Source organism: Myotis lucifugus, unplaced genomic scaffold (assembly GCF_000147115.1).
Source record: "Myotis lucifugus unplaced genomic scaffold, Myoluc2.0 scaffold_68, whole genome shotgun sequence".
Lineage (NCBI taxonomy): Eukaryota > Metazoa > Chordata > Mammalia > Chiroptera > Vespertilionidae > Myotis > Myotis lucifugus.
In genome coordinates, this window is record NW_005871116.1 from 1,635,542 (window position 1) to 1,656,119 (window position 20,578).

Sequence of the window (20,578 nt, forward strand, 5' to 3'; positions counted from 1 at the left end):
CGCACTCGGCAGCTCCGCCAACGTGCTGGCAAATCGCTCTGGGAATTCAGAGAAGGTCCGTGAAATGAGAAGAAGGAAAGAGCCGGCTTCAAGGAAGAGTCTGCCTGGCGTGCGGGAAGATTTTACCTCGGACAGAAGTGGGGGACATGAGTGCAGAGCAAAGCCTGACACCCACGGGCCCTACGCATCCTAAACATGCCCCCCACACCCCTCACCTCGGGGTCCTTCCTTGTGTTTCCAAAACCTTAGGGCTCACTGTGACTCTGACTCATTGTCTGGGCAATTTTACTTAGTCTCTTCCTCTTGGAGCCATAGTTTTGGGTTTGTTTGTTTGTTTGTTTAAATAAAGTGATGTGTCCTGTGTGTGTTTTTAAACTTAAACTCAAAGCTACTGTGCCGATTATCTTCTATTCACTTATTCTTTTCCCAAACGTCATTTCAAAAGTTGTTTCTGCAACGTATAAATATAGGAAAGATTTGGTTTGGGTTTGGCTTGCCAACTCCCACATAAGACTTAAAGCATGGTTCTATGTCATCTATATTTACCACAGAAGCTTACTGTGGAAATAAGAAGTCACTGAAGTCTGGCCTCTCACCAAAATTTCCTCTGCACCAAAGTGCGTTTTCTTAAGATGTTTAAAATTCAGGTTTCAGCCATGTCGATATGCAGGTATTCCCAGAGCCCATCTCTGTGAACTGTAGTCTTTTATTCTTCCCACTGATCTTTGTAATACGAATTAAGTCCTTATTTTAATGTTTATGATACGGCCCAACTTAAGAATGTTTCATTGATATCGTTGTTATAAAGTATTTACTTCATATAAGTTCTTGATATTTCACATTATTCATTCAACCAAGGGTGGGACTAGACTAGGTAAGGAAGGTGCCTAAGGCACAATGTTTAAGGTGGCCCTCAATCTCAAGATTGTGCAAATGGCGGCCTTGCACTTGCCCAAACCTGAGAGTGAGTGTTTTCTTAAATAGTTTACCCCAGGTACCTACCATGCCTCCCCCAAGTCCTGGTACTAAATTCAATATAGGCTTATTGGATGCTTATTATGTGCCACACAATAGCAGTGAATGAGACAGCCAAGGTCCCTGTCAGGAGTTTACCCTCCTCAGGGTAGTTTTAATTGTGTTGAATTTGAATTACAAACGTGTTCCAGACACTGCCAGCTGGCTGATTCAAAGGCCATGCCAGCCTCCTTTCTTCGATACATTCCCGTTTCAGTTGGGGGCCACATGAAACAAGTTCTGGCCAAAGAGATTCACCTGGAAGTTCTGAGGGCTCAGGGCAAGTGCTCCTATCGCTTTGCCTCCTCCTGCCTTGAACAAAAATGCAATGTCTGGAGCTGTGGCAGCCTTTATGCAACCATGAGTAAGAGCCAAGGGAATCGCAGACACCAACTTAGAGGCCTCACGTCTCTGAGCTGCTGAGTCGGTGTAACCAGTTGCCTAAGGTCACACTCCTGTCACGGGAGAAACACAGCTTCTATTTGTTGGCTGCATTGTTGGTCGGGGCCACTGTTACTTGCAGCCAAAGGTTTCCCTAACTGTTACAATCGGCAAACGCTCCCTCCTGCAGTGTTTGGGTTGGCCCTGGTGACTGACCTTGGCCGGGTGAAATAACTAGCAACCCAGCTTGGGGAGAGGTTCGGCCCCCTCTTCTCTCAGTGGCATTTTATCCACATTTAGCAGCCTCTCGGCGTTTCTGGCTACGAAAGAGCGAGAGAAACTGCTTAGCATGGTACTCAGGGACCCACACAGCTAACACAATGTGCTACAGACCCAGGTTTAATAAAAGTCAGAGGCCCGGGGTGACTGGTCCTTGTCATCATGAGCTTCCCCTGGGCGTCTCCTGCCCCAGCTGCCTCATAGCCCTCTCCTTGTCCTTCCCCCCACCTCCCTCTTCCCTCTGCTCTGCCTTCAGTCTCTAGGGTTTTTCCCAAGAAATTACTGGCAATCTATTCTGAGTCAGGCAGCCAGGCAGGTGGAAGGTCTTAAAGAAGCAGAGTGAGAGAATATCTAAACTGCAGGAAGGACGCACGGCTTTGACTGGGTTTGTTTTCCAAAAAAGAACAAAGGAACAGAGCTTGTCCCGAGCTCGCAGATTTCATGACTAAACTCTCAGAAACAACCAACTCAGCAGGTAATTTCCAAAGGCCCTGTTTTGTTCAGGGTCCAAACCCGCTGAAAGGACAAACCCCACTGGGCCTCATCCTCCACCAGCAGATGATGGAGAGCCACAGCTCTGGCTACCATATGGCTTCTGCAACATGAATCACCACAATCACCTACGTGTAACGCTTTTACAGTCACTGGGAATGCTCCTTTTGGAGTCACTGGTCTGTTGAATGTTTATTTTATAGCCACTTAGAAACCCAGTCCATTGTTTGCATCCTTCCTGCTCTAAACTGAAACTTCCAGAAAAAATCAAGAGGTGCTACTTAGCGGCGAGGTTCTGGGGCTCCTTGATTCCCCCGGCCTCCCCTGCTCCCTTTTTCCACAGGCCTCCCCAAGACCATCGCTTGCATTTTGTCACCAGCCAAAGCTGGTCTCCTCTGAAAGCTCAAAATTCAGCCTCCAGCTCCTGCCATCGCTCAGTGTCATTCTTCAACCACAGGTGATAGTGACCTTGGGACCCACTAGACTCCTGAGCCTGCATTTTCATCACAGCCATTGCCTGCCTCATCTCTCCCCTCCCCGTTCCAGACACTTGCGTGCATCATTCTGACCACTCCTTTCCAACATCTTCTCTCTCCTTCTTCCCTGTGAGTCTCCCTCTGTCCCTCCTTTAACCTGCCTGAGCTCAGTGTTATCAATGGTCACCCAAGCTGGTTACGGCAGTTCCCCCAAACACTGCGCACTCCAGTACCCACCGCACAGGGGCTGCTGAACGATGTTCATTTCCTTCTCTTTCCCCGAATGAAATGCATGACTGTACACCTGCATCTCACACCTCTTCCCAGAGATGAGGCCGCCAAGAGCTCACAACCTTTAGAGTTTCTCTTTGGAAAGTACCTTCTATCTTCTCATTATTATTATTATTGCTATTATTGTTATTATTTAGCCAAAACAAATTAAAAGTGATTAAGTCAACATAATAAATTTGTAAAAGTTGATTTACCTTAAATGCTAACCTGTTGCCACCAGTTGCTTGGAACTGAAACTATGGACGCTCTCTCCTGCATCTGGAAGACAGGCCCCTCCCCTCCCCTTTGCCTCCTCCCTCTTACCTATCCTCACACCTCCTGGCCTGCCCTCTCCCTGCCCATTGGCTGGCCAGGAATACCTGCTGCAGACTCACAGCTTGATTGGCTCAGCTCGCTGTCAATCCCTAGCCGGGCCTGGCCTTTTCTCAAGTTTACAGTGTGGTTGCCTAGGAGATCCAGGGGCTGTGAGCGTCTGTTTACCCTAAGAGAAAAGCCAGTGGGAAGCTTCACTGGCAACTGTTTGGTTTCTAGAAAGGCATCGGAACTTGCCTCCCATGTTTTATCAGAGAACATTCAGCAAATTCTCTGACTTCTCTTAGGCACCCCCTTCCTGGCCTCCTGTTGTCCCCGCAGGGCTCACTGCCAGGCTGTGTCATCATCAGGTGACACTTAAAGCAGCACAAGGGGGAGCAGGCAGGTGCAGTTACAGGGACCAAGTCCTCCTCCCCCCCCCCCACACACACACACCCATCCACTCGCCCATAGGGTGCCGTCTCCCCCTGTGCCGACCATAAGACTGCGAAGACTTTCTTTTAGAACTTTTGTAGGCTCAGCGTTTATTTTTAGATCTATGATTCATTTTGAGTTAATTTTCGTGTATGGTCGGAAGCAACAGGCAATGTCCCCGGTGTATGTTATTTAGATCAAATCCCATTTAGATATACTATTGTTCCAGTACAATTTGCCGGAAATTTTCCCACGGAATTCACTTTGCATCTTTGTCAAAAACCAACTGAACATCCTCGTGTGGGTCTATTTCAGGATTTTTAAGATGTGTCTGGAGCTGTAACTAGACACAAGTCAGAGGGGCCTTGGCTTCCATGGGATGGAGCCACCAACGGAATATTCCACCTACAGGAACATTCTCTACCGCAGGGGGTAGGGGGGGTGGCAAGTGGCATGTTTCCTAAATCAAGACGGTCTGGGGCACCACCACAGCCACTGCACCTGAGGCCCCAAAGCCTTCTGTGTGGGCTCCAGGCCTCCACTCGGGTTTCTGTTACCTCACCTCTGACCGTGGGAACCTGGAGAGGGGACCTGTGAACAGTGGGACACAGCATCGCCTGTGGAACCAGGCAGGCCCCTCAGGACCAGCAAAGGAGGAGCTTCGCAGGAGGGAACTCGGGGCAGAGACGAGGTGGGTCCTAGGAGGGGCTGTCCCTGCCTCACTGGGGGAGAGGACAGGCTCTCTGAGCTTTGAATGAGATGAGAAGGAGATGCAAGAGGTTGGTCCACAATGAAAGAACTGGCCACACAGCTTCTGTCCTATTCATCAAAAGCGTAAAAAGAAGAAAGGGGAAATAGAAGTCCCTAGACAGGGGGATGAAATAGAGCACTGAGTCTAGGGACAGGGAGTGGGGAGGAAGGGGGGCTGTCTGGTGATGTTTTGAGTCTGAATAGAGGGGTTCATGGGTGAGGGGCAAATCAAAAGCCAAGGTCAAATTCATAGACCCAGGAAGTAGAACACAGGTTCCCAGGGGCTTGGAGTGGGGGCAGGGAAATGGGGAATTATTGTTTGATCAGTGCACAATTTTAATTTGGGAAGATGAAAAAGGTTATGGAATTGGATGGTAGTGATGTTTGCACAAATATATGACTGTATTCAACGCCACTGAACTGAATACCTGATGGTTCAAATGGTCATTTTTATGTGATGTATATTTTATCATAATTTTAAAAAAGAAGCCCAAGATTGCTGCATAAGACTATCTAAACAGAGGCAGAAGAGAGCGAGAAGCCGTTCTGGTGCCATGGCCCACGTGGGGGTGAGGGAGACCCCAGAGGAGGCCTGGGCTGGGGGAAGTCTTCAGAGAACCAGTGGCTCCCCAGCACCCCTGCAAGTCTGCTCTGTGCATCAGGCCTTCTTCAGCTTCCCGGCCCCACACAGCGCCCGGGCCACTAGGCCCAGCAGCTTCCCACAGAGCCACACGGTGCCCAGGGTGACCCCCAGCAGGAACAAGAAGATGTCCAGCAGGTACTGCTCATACCACGACTGCTGGAAGGCGTGGGGCTTGAGGTGGGCTGCTCCCCCGGTCTGAAGGATGTGGTCAATCCAGCCCACCAGCCGCTGAGCAGGGGTCAGGGGGTGAGAGCGCCTGATGATGCTGGCGGCCACTGCTGCCGACTTGTAGCTGTTGGCAGATGCGCGCACACACACACACACACACACACACAATGTGTTTATATATATATATATATATATATATATATATATATATATATATATTGTATATATTTTTTGTGTGTATATATACACATATAAACTTATAATATACACAAATTTGTTTATATAGACATGTATATATGCATGCTATATATATATATATACACACACACAGGCATATGCATGTATATGTATGCACACTATATACATATGTATGTATATATGCACATTCTGTATATATGCATATGCATATGCATGCTATGATCAGTTCGAAGGAATGTCAAAGGTCAAATGTTAAATATTCCATCAATTCTGAGGCCAAAGCTGATTCCGACTATCACAGAATAAATTTCTGAAGGATTCCCAAATTGGACTTTTCTTGAAATTTTCATGTCCTAAATGAATTTTAAGTCATTAAAAAATAAATTTTAAATTAGCAAGTTCTTTGGGTTATAAATCTTGGAACAATAAATAATTCTGTAAACTTGAATTATGTTTGTTATTTCAATTCTTATTCTTCCTTGTGTTTGTTATTTACATTTTTACAAACTTTAAATGAAAGACACCTAAATTCGGGGCCCGGTAAACAAGAAAAATGGAGTCACAATTTACAACATGGAGATTTGATAGCAGGCTTAAGGGTGTTGGGCGCAGGCCAAAGTTGCTATTTGGTCATGGTAAGTTTAAGATGCCCACTCGACAATGAAGAAGAGATGCCAGTTAGCAGGGTGATAGGATGTACCGCAATTAGCAGAAAGGTTTGGGTTGCAGAAAGCAATTTGGAAATCAGCACAGGTCTATAGAGAGTATTTCGAACATGAGACTGGGCAAGAACCCCAGGAGTTACGTGTGGGTTAGAAATGAGTTGAGACCCAAGGACCAGGCCCTGGTGAGGAGCCCTACAAAGTCTGGAGGCTGTGGAGCTGAGGAGGAATCAACCAAGGAGACTGAGAAGAGCAGCCAGTGAAGGGAGGAAACTAAGAGAGGATGGTGTCTGGGTCAACTGCAGTCACTGTTCAAGGACAGGCAGTGACCTGTTGGGATGAATGCTGCTGACGGGGCGAGTAAGATGAGACTTGAAAAGCCGTCCCTGGCTTTGGCGGTGTAGAAGCCACCGGTGACCTGGATCAGAGCTGCTTGGTGGAGTGAGGGAGCCTTACTGCAGCGGGCTGATGGAAGAACGCAACAGGAGGAAGCGCTGACAAAGAGCACAGAGCTTACAGGGAAGGAGAGCAGAGATTCGGAGCATATCCAGAAGGCGAAGCAGTGTCGGGATGGTTTGTTGTAAGTCGAGGGCCCTTCAGTGGTGAAGTTCTGGACTCTGATCATTGTACTGTGGCTCTGTGGGAAAATGCTGCGTTCATGGGAGACACAGGCTGAAGTCTTTAGAGGTTAAGTATTATAATGTCTGCAACAAATTCTCAAAGGATGCTGCCATTGATACACAGGTATAACATTTGGCGAAACACAGAGAACAAAATATGGCAAAATGTTAATACATGTTAATGTAAGTGAAGGGTATACAAGTGCTTATTGTATTATTCTTACAACTTTTCTGAGAGTTTGAAACTTTTCAAAATAAAAAGTTGAGGAAAAACAACTTTTGAGAGTTATGATAGCAAGTTGCTTTTCAATTGATGAAAGTGTTGTTCCTAAAGAAAGAGAAAGGCGCCCTAACCGGTTTGGCTCAGTGGATAGAGCATCAGCCTGTGAACTCAAGGGTCCCAGGTTCGATTCCGGTCAAGGGCATGTGCCTTGGTTGCGGGCACATCCCCAGAAGGGGGTGTGCAGAAGGCAGTTGATCAATGTTTCTCTCTCATTGATGTTTCTGGCTCTCTATCCCTCTCCTTTCCTCTCTGTAAAAAAATCAATAAAATATTTATTAAAAAAAAGAGAGAGAGAGAGAGAGAGAGAGAGAGAGAGAGAGAGAGAAAGGCAATCATGCAGGAGACAGTGGGGCAAGTCGCAGAAGCAAAAGCTTTGAGTGGCTGAGAGGATGTGATCCTCTACCCCATGGCAGGGCCTGGTCTCCACAGGGGACACAAGAGCGGGCGGAATAGAGGGAGGCAGGCAGGGAGGCAGGCAGAGTTGGCACGTGGGCTGGTAAATTTGGTGGTGAACACATGCTGGTGGCTTCTCTTTTTTTTCCAGTAAAATAAAACAAAGAAGAGTATACATCAGTGATGGTGAACCTATGACACCACCTCTGACACGCTAACTCATTTTTTTGGTTGATTTTTCTTTGTTAAATGGCATTTAAATATATAAAATAAATACCAAAAATATAAGTCTTTGTTTTACTATGGTTGCAAATATCAAAAAATTTCTATATGTGACACGGCACCAGAGTTAAGTTAGGGTTTTTCAAAATGCTGACACACCGAGCTCAAAAGGTTCGCCATCACTGGTATACACTGAGGATGAGCGAGAAAACCACATTGGAGGTTTGAGAAGATGAAGGTAACACAGTAGAGGAGAGTGAGTGGGAAAGATGACAGAAAAATGCAGTGAGACCCTCAGGCATCATGAGGGCCAGGGCAGGCCTGTGGTCATGAGCTGAAGTGCAGCCCTTTGCAGGGCATGCTTCTTCCTCATGGGGAGCAGGCTCAGAGCGACGAGAGGCCCACAAGCAAGGTGTCCAGGTGTCTCAGAACCTCCGGGGCAGAGGACGGGGGCCCGGAGCTCCGGAATGTCCAGAGAGCTGTCAGACCAGAGCCACCCTGATGCACACAGGCCCCAAAGTCTCAGTTCTCAGGAGCCTGTGTCATTCCGTTTATTCATTTGCAAGCATTACCTGCCTGCCAGGAAGGGGGGCCAGAAGGGTCCCTAGGGGATGTTGGGGCTGCCCTGCCCCAGGCATCATGCTGAACGCCCCTCCAGAGCAGCAGCCCGTGGCCTTTCCGGACATTAGTCTCCATTGAGAATCTGATGAACATTATGAACACACCCTCCAGCCCCAGCTGGTGTGGCTCAGTGGATAGAGTGTCGGCCTGCGGACTGAAGGGTCCCAGGTTCCATTCCAGTCAAGGGCACATGCCTGGGGTGAGGGCTCAATCCCCAGTAGGGGGTGTGCAGCTGGTCAATGATTCTCTCTCATCATTGATGTTTCTATCTCTCTCTTTCCCTCTGCCTTTCTCTCTAAAGAAATCAATTAAAATTTTAAAAAGCAAATTAAAAAAAAAAAGAAACATCCTCCAGAAAATGTAATTATACAAACACATGTGTTTTTTTACAATTTCCCCATTCTAGGGACTCATGGACCCCAGGCGCCTAATCGTGTTTCTTGGGCCCTGATTTAGAGAACTAGTATTTATTCTTCACTCGTCCAGAACTTCCTTGCTGAGTGCCTACTGTGTGCAAGGCAGTGAGTAGGCTGTGATCAGTAAGACAGACATGGCCCTTGTCTGCTCATAGAGTTCACACTCTATGGAGGAAAGGTCAATACCTAAGTAAAGTAACATGTAGACTAATTATGAAACACATTATGGAGGGAATCATATGGCATAACTGGGGTTGATCAGAGAAGGCCTCTCTGAAGAGGAGACATGGGAGGTGAATGGAGAGAATGTTCAGGAACAGCTAAGGACAGAGGCCAGTAGAGGAAAGAAATATGAACATGAAGAGATAAAAGGAGCCTCCACACACCCCCACAACTGGTTAGAATTGCATATTACGCATATCAAGAGAACAAAAACTCTAAGAGAGAAACTCTTATAAAGTTTCTTTTAAAAATAAAATTCTCCCTATCATCTGTCCTAAATCCCTCTTATCGAAATAGAAGGCTCATTTGTCTAAGTTGGTGTTCAGTGGAAATAGGTCCATTGGCATCTTAACCCTGAGTTTAGTTTATTCGAGGGGAGGGGACCCTCTGGCCAGATCCACTACATACCTCTTGTCTCCGATGACTTGTTTCATCTTAAGAGCCAGGGTCTCCGCCTTGAGCTGTTCGATCGGGATGGAGACACCCAGATGTTTGGCTTCTACTCGGACCAAGTTTCCAGGCTGGTCTACAAAGAGAGGAATGCCCACCATGGGCACGCCATGCTGGATGGATTCCATCACACTGTTCATCCCGCCGTGGGTGACAAACAGGCGGATGCTGGGGTGAGCTAGGACAAAGAGGAACGAGAGGAAGGATAAGGCCTAAGAAGGAATTTCCAGAACTTGGGACGGCGGCATTGTCAGGGAAACGTGATAAGGGAATCTAGAGGCATCTGGGAACCAATGTAAAGAGGCAATTGCCTGGGAGACACTGTGAGCACCCTCAGAAGCATGGGTCTAAGGCCTGAACCAGAGACCAGCTGCAGCCGAGGATGAGGAGACAGAACTAAGCTCAGCGTCTCCCAGCGCTCGTCCATCTACCCGTGCGGCCTCCCTCCACATCATCTTTAAGCAGCGAGTGTGCCTTATGCCTTAGTATTGCCAGTCCCAGTCCTACTGTCCCTCTCTCATTTGGAGCCTCCTCAAAATAAAGTGTTGAGGAAGCATTGATCCAGCCCAGGAACTCGGAAACAATGTGCTTTTGTAGAGTGCAATGCTCGGCTCTACCACAGGCCAGTGAAATACATTTGCAGGAGGAGAACCAAAACCTGTATTTCCAATTCACCAGGGCATTCAGATCCCACCTGCCACTATGCACAGGAGGTGTCCCCAGAGGGCAGCACAGGCCAGAGAGGAAGCCCCTGGGTGACTGTCAGGACAGCTCACACAGGACGATGAGGAATACTGTCACACTGCAAGGCCACCTCGGGTGAGGAAGAGTCAGCTCAGTGTCTGTGTGTAACGAGCAGGTGGCGGGAGCCACTGTGCGGCAGCGACTTCCCTCCGGTGGGCACAGGTTCAACCCAAAGCACTTATGGGCGCTTCTGGGGGTTTTGGCTGATCCCGATCCCCTGCCCATTGCAAGTCACCCCTCTGGAAGGTGGCTAATGGCTGCAGATACCCGGGCTGGGCACAAATGAATGAAGCGAGCCCAGAATGCCAAGCTTTCCTGGAACTTTGCCTTTCGCTAACACACGCTTTCCTTTCACGTGATGGTGGAGTGCCCAGGGAGGGCTGAGAGCTGCAACAAACCCTAAAGAACAAGTAACAGGAGCGAGAAAGGCAGACATGGCAGCTGCCGACAGAGAGGGTGCCCTTACCCAGGAGGTCACTCTGAGGAAGCCAGTCCATGATTTTCACATTCGCTGCCAATTGAACGTGTTTGGGCCAATGAGAAGGGCTGCACTTCCATATCACCCCCTGAGGCAGCTGCGCAAAGGCCCTGTGCATCTGCTCAAGGACCTGCTGGGACTGAGCAACGTTCACTATGGAGCCCAGGGCCACAAGCACGAAACCCGCCTCGCCAAACTGGGCGATGAAGTCCTCGAGTTCCTGGGGAGAGCAAAGACGTCACAGCCAGTCACCCTGCTCATGGAGCACACCTTTCATGTGAGCTCTGCGTGCCTCCCTGTGCCGGGTACACCCAGGACTCCCCTTCCTGCAGGTTCCCGTCTACTGCGGCTGGATGGCCTGCAAGAGAGTTTCTGAGCCTCAGTGTCTCAGGACCACAGGAATGCTCCATCCTGTCTCTCCAGGCTTTGGAATTTGATGAGTTAAATTTCAAGTTCTCCTCTCAGGGGTCAGGAAGGAAGACAGGGGGTGGTTTTGATAGCACCCTCTAGAGGACCGTGCTAACCTGCCCTCCCCCTGCACTGTGGGCTCCCCCAGAGGAGCCTGGGAGATAAGCCGGATCCCCACGTGGTCAGTAGCTGGATCTCTTCTACCCCTGCTGGGGAAGCAGCAGAAATACGTGGGGCTGGACGATGGTTAGGGAGAGAGACTCAGGATCCGTGAGTCACCATTTACACAGTGAATCTCAAGTGCTTCTCCATTTTCTCAGTTCCCGGCAACCTACGTGGGCTATGCCATAGGCAAGCTGTGAAGTTCAAGGGTATCTGTGCTCCCCTCAACCTCCACTCCACCCAAATGATGTTCTCAGAGTGGGCTTCCCAGAGGGCCTTTCATCACTGTCTCTACATTTCCCTGCTCCCACAAGCTACTCCTCGAGGCAATGAAACTACTCCTTTCCCCATTGTGGTGGCAGCTATAGCGTAAGGGAAGGCCTGATTGGTGGTGGGGGAGAGGGGGGATGATGGTAGATCTCTAGAATGCATAAAAAGCTACAACCCAGCTCAGAATGTAGAGCATCAAAGACACAGAAGTAGCCGGACCTGCATGGCTCAGTGGTTGAGTATCAACCTATAAACCAGGAGGTCAGAGTTTGATTCCCAGTCAGGGCACATGCCTGAGTGTGGGCTCGATCCGGAATGAGGGCCGTGCAGGAGGAAGCTGATCAATGATTCTCTCTCATCATTGATGTTACTATCTCTCTCTCCCTCTCCCTTCCTCTCTGATATCAATAAACATATATGTTTATAAAACAAATAAAAACAAACAAACAAAACCCTGAAACTGGAGGCAGCATTCGGAGCCACCAGAACAGCTCACATAAAAAGACCAACAAGCCCTAACCGGTTTGGCTCAGTGGATAGAGCGTCAGCCTGCAGACTGAAGGGTCCCAGGTTCGATTTCGGTCAAGGGCATGTACCTTGGCTGTGGGCACATCCCCAGTAGGGGGAGTGCAGGAGGCTGCTGATGGATGTTTCTTGCTCATTGATGTTTCTAACTCTCTATCCCTCTCCCTTCCACTCTGTAAAAAATCAATAAAATATATTTAAAAAAAAAAAAAAAGGCCAACAACATCGCATGGTGGATGTGGAGTATTTGAAGCTCTGGTGCTACTGGGGGCAGCATAAGACTTGTATGGTCGCCTTGGAGAAATGTTTAGCAACTTCTATGTCTGCATACAAAGGATTTACTTACTTGAGGTATCGGTTCAACAGGTTTGGCCATCAGACCTCCAACATACACAGTGTTAGGAAGCAGGGGCCGGGCAAAATCAAAGGCGAAGTCAGAATTGACAAACCACAGCTCTGCTTTCTGTTGAAGATGAAATAACACTGGCCTAGAGCCTTCTGGGAAATTTTCTCTGATTGTGCTATCGAACTGCGCATGGATGTACCATTGCCTCAAGGAAGAAATAAAGAACATCAGAGAGTTCGTCACTCGGCCCCAGAAGTCCATGCGGTCCGTCAGGGAGGAGTGGAAATCTGGAACGTAGGACACAGGCTCGGGCAGCCCAAAATTCGTCACCCCAAACGTGGTGCCGAGGACGGCCACGAACGGCCTTGCCAGCTTCTCGGCGATCAGGAAAGCGCAGAGATCTAAACCGTCCACCACCACCAGGTCGAAACTCTCATTTTTTAAGGAGCCCATGAGATCTGTCCTTCTCAGCAAATCACTACACTGAGTGGCAAAGAGCTTCATTATGTTCAAAAGGTTTGTAAGTGGGTTCCTGAGAAAGAAAAAGAAGTGATGTTCAATATTCATGGCAAGTGCTCATCTGAAAACTCTCGAAAAATCTGACTTAGCACGCGAAGAAGAAGCACTTCCGGCAGCCGCCTGCCCGTCCTACTGCTCGCCGGAGATCCGTCTGCTCCAGATCTGGCGTTTTTATGGCCTCCAACTCCACCATGCCATTTCCTTGCTTTTGTCTTTGCTACAATTCTCTCTGATGCTTAGGATGTTTCTGCTCTCTTCCTTCTTGCTTTCTTCTCCTCATTCTACCATCTTTTGGTGCCGTGCCTGCTCTGGGAGAATGTTACCAACTGTGGCCTGTGGCCCGGATCTCTCTCTCCTGGCTGAATGCTGAAGCTCATTGATGATGCTCTGTATGACCTTCAGTTCTAAGGTAACCTTGCTCTCAATGTGCCCATGGACGGGACCTGTTTTCCTGGGGATGTGAGCATCTTAATGACAGCGTGCCATGAACACACGTGGAGGGACAGCATCGCCCACCTCTAAGAGCTGTGTGCCAGGGACATCTGCCAGGCCCTGGCTTTCGAAACTTGGGCCGACAGATGTCTTCACACTCCATTGGCAGAAAACCCTGCAAAAAGGTCACTGTGGCCGAAACCGGTTTGGCTCGGTGGATAGAGCGTCGGCCTGCGGACTGAAGGGTCCCGGGTTCGATTCCGGTCAAGGGCATGTACCTGGGTTGCGGGCACATCCCCGGTGGGACATGTGCAGGAGGCAGCTGGTCGATGTTTCTCTCTCATCGATGTTTCTAACTCTCTCTATCTCTCTCCCTTCCTCTCTGTAAAAAATCAATAAAATATATTTAAAAAAAAAAAAAAAAAAGGTCACTGTGGCCTGGGCTCCCCTTAAGGGCCAGTGAATAAGGACTTGGTACTTTTCTCCACCCCTAAGGGCCTCTCCTGTGATACAGACTCTTAAAACCCCGCTGAGGATTCATGTCCTATGTCAGTTTTGACTAGAGGTTTTACTTTGTTTTATTGGGAATCTACTTACTTTTCTTTTAATAATGTTTAAACACGGGCTACTATTACACAGCACTTGACAAATGCCCTAGCTAAGGGATCCCGCACTGATGATTTCATGGCCCGGAGTATTGGCTAGAAAGTGCTATGCCCGCTTCCCAGGCCCAGGAGCTAGGCAGTCACTTCAGGAACTGAACGATGGGCAGTCAGCCGTGTGACCTCCTCTGGCTAAAGCGAAGGCCCCACCTAGAACCCACAGGAGAGAGCCCTGCCCTGTGTCCTCTGGAGGGGAACTGCGGGGAGGGAGAGGCAGAGACATGGCTTGGGCAGGGGCGGTCTCTGCCCTGACTGTAGACTTTCTGGGAAGCTTGCAAATACATCTATGGCTGTACTTCACCATAAATACTTTACATAAGACATTCCGAAGGTGGGACGCAGACCTAAGCATTCTTTCAAAGCTCCCCCGGTGACTGCAATGTGCAGGCAGAATGAGGATTCCTGTTCTGGAGGCAGAGAGACGGCGAATGTGCATTTTTCCCCGCATAAGAGCACAGGGCATACCACCACTCACACATTCTTAAATTAAATGGTTCAGCTATTCTTAAAGCTGAAAGAAAGAAAAAGATGGAATGAACTAATGTTGGGACAAAAGCTGTTAAGATGTTTGTTTCAGTAAAGACAATCTTTCCCTTGAGGATAATTACTGATCATTATTGGGGAGCAGTGAGAGGAAGTTTTGTTTTTGTTTTAGTTTTTTTTTTTTTGTCATCTGAGCAGAGTGATGGGCAGGGCAGGCTTCTTCCAAAAGGACATGAGATTGTGAGGGGAAAACGAATGTGAGCAACTGCACAGGCAGTTTAGGACACAGCAAATTTGACGAGGCGGTTCTGATTGGATCATTTCAAAGACCAAAAACAAATATATATATGTATATACACACACATACATACATACTAGAGGCCTGTTGCACAAAAAGATTCATGCAATAGGCCTGGGTCCCAGGTGCTGGAGGAAAACCGGTGCAGCTCCAGCCGAAGCCACCTTCACAGCCCTCGCTGCTCCGGCCGGAGCCGCCTTCAGTCTTCCCTCCGCCGCTTCGTGCCTACGTATGCAAATTAACTGCCATCTTTGTGCGGTGGGTAATTTGCATATCTTGCTGATTAGCCGATGGGAGGCGTAGCAAAGGTACAGTCAATTTCAATCTTTGTCTATTATTAGATAGGAGATATATATATTAAAGAAAACAGACAGCTAGTTTAAGCCAGAAAGAGAGTAGTCTAAGGAGGCTTCTTGAATTCAATGCTCAATTTGGGATAATTTTCCTAATTATTTATGGGACAAATCAAAGGTTTCAATGCCTGTCAAAAGTTAGTCAAGAAAGATGTGACATATTTCGGTCTAGTATTTTTAGTAAATCTTGATCTTCAGGTAGTGCCATGAGGTTTACCTGGTGGCTACTATGCTTCCACGTGCTGCACATTATGGCAGCTTCTGTGGCTCCAGCAGTAAGCAAGGAAAATATGGCCTTTGGCCTCACGGAGTTTACAGTTTAACAGGGAAAGCAGGTGTTCAGCAAATCATTACAAATAATAAATTAAATATTAATAAGTTTTCTAAGTATTTCAAAGGAAAGAGCTAGGCATTGTGAAAGTGTAGAAACACTCTAACTAGTCTAACAGTTAGCATGGTGGTTCTGTCAATTGAATATAAACCAGTGGGGATTCTTTAAATTAAGCTTTAAAAAAAACAACCACTTCAGGTAACACATGGGGTAGTTTTGAGAAACTGAGGGCATGTGTTATAAATTTTTGGAGATTAGCACATGACAATATCAACATTCACTAACATGGGAGAGAGAAGACTTGCAGAAACACAGAGCGAGGGCCTGTGGGACATGCTCTAAGAGTGTGTGTTCCCTGCACAATCTGGTCGGAGGAGGGAACAGAGGGAGGAGTTGGGGTGGGTTTGTTTGTCTTTTCAACCTCTTTCATTCTCTGCTCTGTCTCTAACACCTACATTGCCTGGCACATATTAAGTCCCCAATAAATCTTTGTAATGAAAAAGACAAAGCACAAAATTAAGTGGTAAGACAGTGGTATAGAGAAGTTTGGAGGGAGAATTGGAGTAAATGAAATAGATTTCATGGAGGAGGAAGTATTCAAAAATGCCTTCACTGGGGAGAAGCATCATTTAGCAGAAATGAAGGAGGAGCAAGAACATTCTCATGAACTCAGACAGGCATGGCTTGCGTTTCAGTGATTTCATGCTTAAGATGAGCAGTTTCTTGTTATTTTGAGTTTCAGATGAGTGGCCTCATGACTTACTCCCTGTAAGGCTGAGAATGAGTCCCAGAGTTCTGCATGGAATGAACCGTAAATAGCCAGGCTCAAGTTCTGCAAAAATCAATCTTTGTAAGTGATCCCATCATCAAAATTTATGAGGACAGAAAGGAACAGAAGGAAGTAAAATTGAGTTTCTATGACTTTATCCAGCGATGAAATGGTGAGTTGCCTATCACTGTCCCTGAGCTGGAGAGATTAAAGGTAAAGGGAAGTGTCTTTTAAACTTTATATTTCTACTCATTCAGGCTTGAAAACTGAATATGCTAGGAATATTAACCAGAGTGCCACATCCCCAAGACTGCCTGAAGTGATTGATTCAGTGATGATTGAGATATTTCTATTCATTCATTCATTCATTCATATTTCTCAAATAATAATTGCTTTACTTTTATTTTTTTTTTAAAACTATTACCTTCCCAGCAAAGCTTCCTTCGTAAAGAAATCTAAATTTTTCTTGAATTCCTCTTTAAAGTCGTCAGGAGGAGACCAATAGACAGTTTGGTATGTTTTCTCTCTTTTAAAACCTAAGAAGAGAGAGAAGAGAAAATTTAATCATGCATGTTAAAAGGAATGTTGAAAACCCAATTTTAGTCCTTTCACTTATTTCTCATGATTTTTTCTCTAAAACATCTTATTGATATATAATTCACATATCATAAATTCCCCTTTAAAAAACTTTACAGGTTTTTAGTAAGTCTGCAGGATTGTGCAACCATAAACACAACCAATTTTAGAACATTTCTCATCCTCAAAAGACATCTCAAACTTATTATCAGTCACTCTCATTGTTCTCTTACTTTTATTTTGTTCTTTATTGATCTAAAGTCTTTGTCTAGTAAATCCATTGTCTGGGCTTCCTCATGGACAGTTTCTGTTCACTGCTTTCTGTTGGCATATTTTCCTATTTCTTTGTATGTCTCAAAATTTTTTTGGTGTTATGATTTCCCGCATTCACAGTTTATTCTTGTTGCTGTTCATCATTTATGTTGTTGTTACTGCTGTTTAATGACTTTCCTGAACTTATTCTGTAAAACCTATTTTGCCTGTCATGTTTAGTGATGGGAGTCTCTGATCAGTTAGTTAGTGGTCATCTAATCTAATTAGGCTGAGATTTCCTCAAATGACGTGCAACTATAAGTGCCCTAACCCTTGCCAAGGGGCTCTGTGTGTGTGTGGTGGACACACTTTCACTGCCCTGGCAGGAAGTTTATGACGCTGCCAGAGTCTTCATTTCCTGCCTGCTCAGAGGCTCACAGCGAGCCACTAGTGAGCAGCTAGGACCTTCTCCTGAGCAAGGCACATGACCGTCCAGATCCCCAGGAATGAGTCAGAGCTGTTCAAAGAGGCATCTTCTCAGTCATGTCGCAATATTGGGTTAAACATTCTGAGTTTAAATTAGGATGACTGTGTAAAAATTATTCATTTTTAAGCCAAATAGTATGTCATCATGTGATTTCTTTCCATTTGTGTCCTTTCTTGGCCCTAGAATGAACAATCACCTTCCTTTTTCATTTGTTTCATTGAGTTTGTTTTCTTTTGTTTTTATGCCTGTTGGTCAGTCTCAACTACCTCAATATTCTCTCAATATAATTTTCAATTTGGTCAACTTATTGAATAAATTTTTTCCAGGAGATGTTCCTCCTAGATCCTCTCATTGATTAAAACCAGACGACTGCTGTCCATGCCAACAGCAAATCTTCCACTCTTTTGTTTTGCCAATTCTATTCTCTAGCCCTTTGTCTTTCTCTTTCTTGGTTCGCCTGTTGTTCTGATCAGCCTAAATCCTGTCGTTACTTCTACTTTTTGAAAACTTAAATTTATATGAAAAGGAAAGCCTTTGAGATTGATTTATTGTTAAATCTTGTTGGTTTTCTGTGTGCAATACCAATGCCAAAAAGTTTGATGTTATTCTGAGTCTTATTCATTATTGAAATATATGAAAATGTTTAGGTTATTTTTATTAATCATTGGTATTCTGAAATTTTGCCATGATTTGCCTTGCCATAGGTCTTTATTTTATTATTCTTTGTGTTGGGGCCCTTCAATATAAAGACTTGTGTGTTCTAGTTCTAAATTTTTTTTCTTGTATCAGTTCTCTGATAAGTTTCTCTTGCAGTTTCACTGCCTTTTTCCCCCCTGGAATTCTTACCAGTCAGAAAAACATTTTGATCCAATCTTCACAAACTAGAGGCAAGATTTTGAGCAACGTAAATGAAGCAGCATTTTATTTACGGAAATGTGTGTGAAGGGTTTGCCTGAAGGGGCTGCGGATGCAGTGAGGGGGTGAGAGATAGAGGAATACAGATGAGCAGAGCCAATAGCATTTCAGACTTCCTTTTGCTAAGGTCATGGCCTAAGATGGACCTAAACCAGTACCCATATCTTTCTTCATTATAGTAATTCAGAGGACTAACATGAAGTTTTGCAGGACATTTAGCATGTACAAGGCACTCACAGCTTATCATCTATGGAAGGAGGGTCCAAACACTACTGTCCAGTGTGGTCCCCCTTGAGCACCTGAAGTGTGGCTAGTGTGAACTGGAAAACACACATCAGATTTCAAAGATTTAACATAAACAAATGTGAAATGTCTCATGAATAATTTTTATAGTGTTTACATGTAGAAATGATATTTTGGATATATGGGGTTAAATAAAATATATTATTAAAATTAGTTTGACCTCTCTCTTTTTAATAGTTCATGTGGCTTCTGGAATTTTAGCAATGACATTATGGGGCTTGTATTTGTGGCTCATGTTATATTTGAATTAGACAGTCCTAGTCCACAGAATAAGATGATACCTGATGGGAAATGAAGGTCACTCTGTTGAAGAAAGCTGACATCGTGCCCATGATCTTGAAGAATCTGAGACACCCGGTCCATCAGTAGATAATGGCTTCCCCCTAGGAGCAAGGCTTCCGTTTTGTGAGGTGCATGGAGAGAAAAGCCACGATGGTGGGATAGGGGCTCAGGGGAGCTTCATCTTGGCTGGAGGGTGGGGGCAAGGAACACTTCCTTCCTCTCCTCACTTCCTCTGTGGGCCAGGTGCTCAGGACCCTCAAGTCCTCATGGAGTGTGACTCCCACTCTCTGAGGCCCCACCTCTAGCAACCCTCCTCTAGTTCCCTGTCCGGTGACGCCCTGCCCACGGGACTAGCTCAGAGCATCCCTCCTCCTAGGAAATAGTCTCCATATCCTTATTCATGCCCTGTGTGCACAGGGTGGTAAGTCTGTGGCTTCTCATAGCAGACACATCAGGGCTACTGTTGAGACCCTCCTCCCTGGCAGTGTTTGCCACAGAGAAAAGCAGAAAATGGCTAGAAGGTGACTCCCGGAGGCAATCATGCGGAGAGGGACATTGAACTAGAAGGTCCTTGAAGTGTAAATATGTTTGGCAGGAGATACTGAAGTCAGGCATCTTGGGATGCCTGCAGCCCGCCCACCAGACCCCTGGAGAAATCTGCAGGCCCTGATTTGCATTAAGGAACAAGGAGGGATCCCCAGAAAGTTGATCCTAGGACTGCGGCTCAGGTAGGCGCGCTCCTGTCTTCCCAGCTTGCTCTCAGCTTCAGGGAGACCCTGTGCTTTCCTAGGGGCCGCTTTCTGCAGCCGACCTGACAGCCCTGGGGAGGAGGGATCCTCTATGGCCTGCACCCAAGAGCGAGCTCAGACACTCACCGTACAAGACCACGGTCAGGATTCTGGCGCCTTCCAGGAGCGGGAGCCAGGACCCCAGGAAGGCCAGCAGCAGGGCCCGCCGCCCAGGCATGCTGACTCGGCCGTGCCCAGCGGAGCCGAGCTGCAGGCGGCGCGCCCACAAACAGGCTGACCTCCTGCTCCCTCGTCCCGCACAGCGAGCTCTGCAAACTCCTAGCTGGTCGAGCGCGGTGCCTGCTGCTCCCGGATCAGAGCTCAGAGCTCAGAGCTCAGAGCTCAGAGCGAGCGGTCGGCCAGGCTAACCAGTGACCCCTGCTCTGCTGGCCTGTCCCCTGGATCCCGCCTGGGAACCCGGGCTGGGGAGTGTCCATGAGAGTCACGTCCATGACACGCCCCGCCTCGAAGTGGGCGGGTGACAGCCCTGCGGGTCAGGAATGCCAAGTTAGGACACCCAGCCTGCCTGCGGTATTCCCGTCCTCTTTTCTGGCTCTTTCTCCCGCCCTTGGGGTGCCCCACCGAGAGCCCTTCTTACTGATTCTTCGGGTGACACACACCTCATCTCCCGCCCGCTCCGCCTCCCGGGGAAGGGACCTGGAGGGGGTGTTATTACAGCTGATCCAGGAGCGCGGGTCACTGCGGGATGGTGACAGCCATTCGCCACTTACCTTCTGATGCAACACAGACTCACTGAGCACCCGCTATGGGGTCAGGCAGGTGGCTCTGCGCACATTCCTCCCGGAGCTCCTGTCTGCGTGGGGAGATGAGCACTGGCAGGAGTCAGAAGTCAGGTCGAGCTACGTTCCAAGGCGACCTCCAGATAAG

The 20,578-nt window shown here is 47.2% G+C and overlaps 2 protein-coding genes across 4 annotated transcripts in view; both read right to left on the reverse strand.

The window, feature by feature from the left end:
* Nucleotides 1-3,211, reverse strand: part of CAPSL (calcyphosine like) — a 23,255-nt gene extending 20,044 nt beyond the window's left edge. The window contains exon 1 of the mRNA XM_006090109.3: nt 3,128-3,211. The gene's annotated coding sequence lies outside the window, so the exon portion shown is untranslated. The remainder of the gene's footprint in view (nt 1-3,127) is intronic.
* Nucleotides 3,212-4,838: 1,627 nt separating this feature from the next.
* On the reverse strand, nt 4,839-20,524 carry LOC102427635 (UDP-glucuronosyltransferase 3A2). Of its 3 annotated transcripts, none has more exons than XM_023755003.1 (7): nt 20,422-20,524; nt 18,902-19,003; nt 16,512-16,623; nt 12,241-12,772; nt 10,518-10,749; nt 9,266-9,485; nt 4,839-5,344 (listed from the first exon to the last, which is right to left on the reverse strand). In XM_023755003.1, the coding sequence occupies exons 2-7, from the start codon at nt 18,981-18,983 to the stop codon at nt 5,068-5,070; spliced, it is 1,455 nt and encodes a 484-aa protein (XP_023610771.1). In that variant the 5' UTR covers nt 18,984-19,003; nt 20,422-20,524; the 3' UTR covers nt 4,839-5,067. The 3 variants fall into 3 exon arrangements, with proteins under 3 accessions (XP_023610771.1, XP_023610770.1, XP_006090176.1); XM_023755002.1 differs by lacking the exon at nt 20,422-20,524 and adding an exon at nt 19,778-19,982 and having other exon boundaries at nt 9,266-9,383; XM_006090114.3 differs by lacking the exon at nt 20,422-20,524 and adding an exon at nt 19,778-19,982.
* Nucleotides 20,525-20,578: the final 54 nt, after the last annotated feature.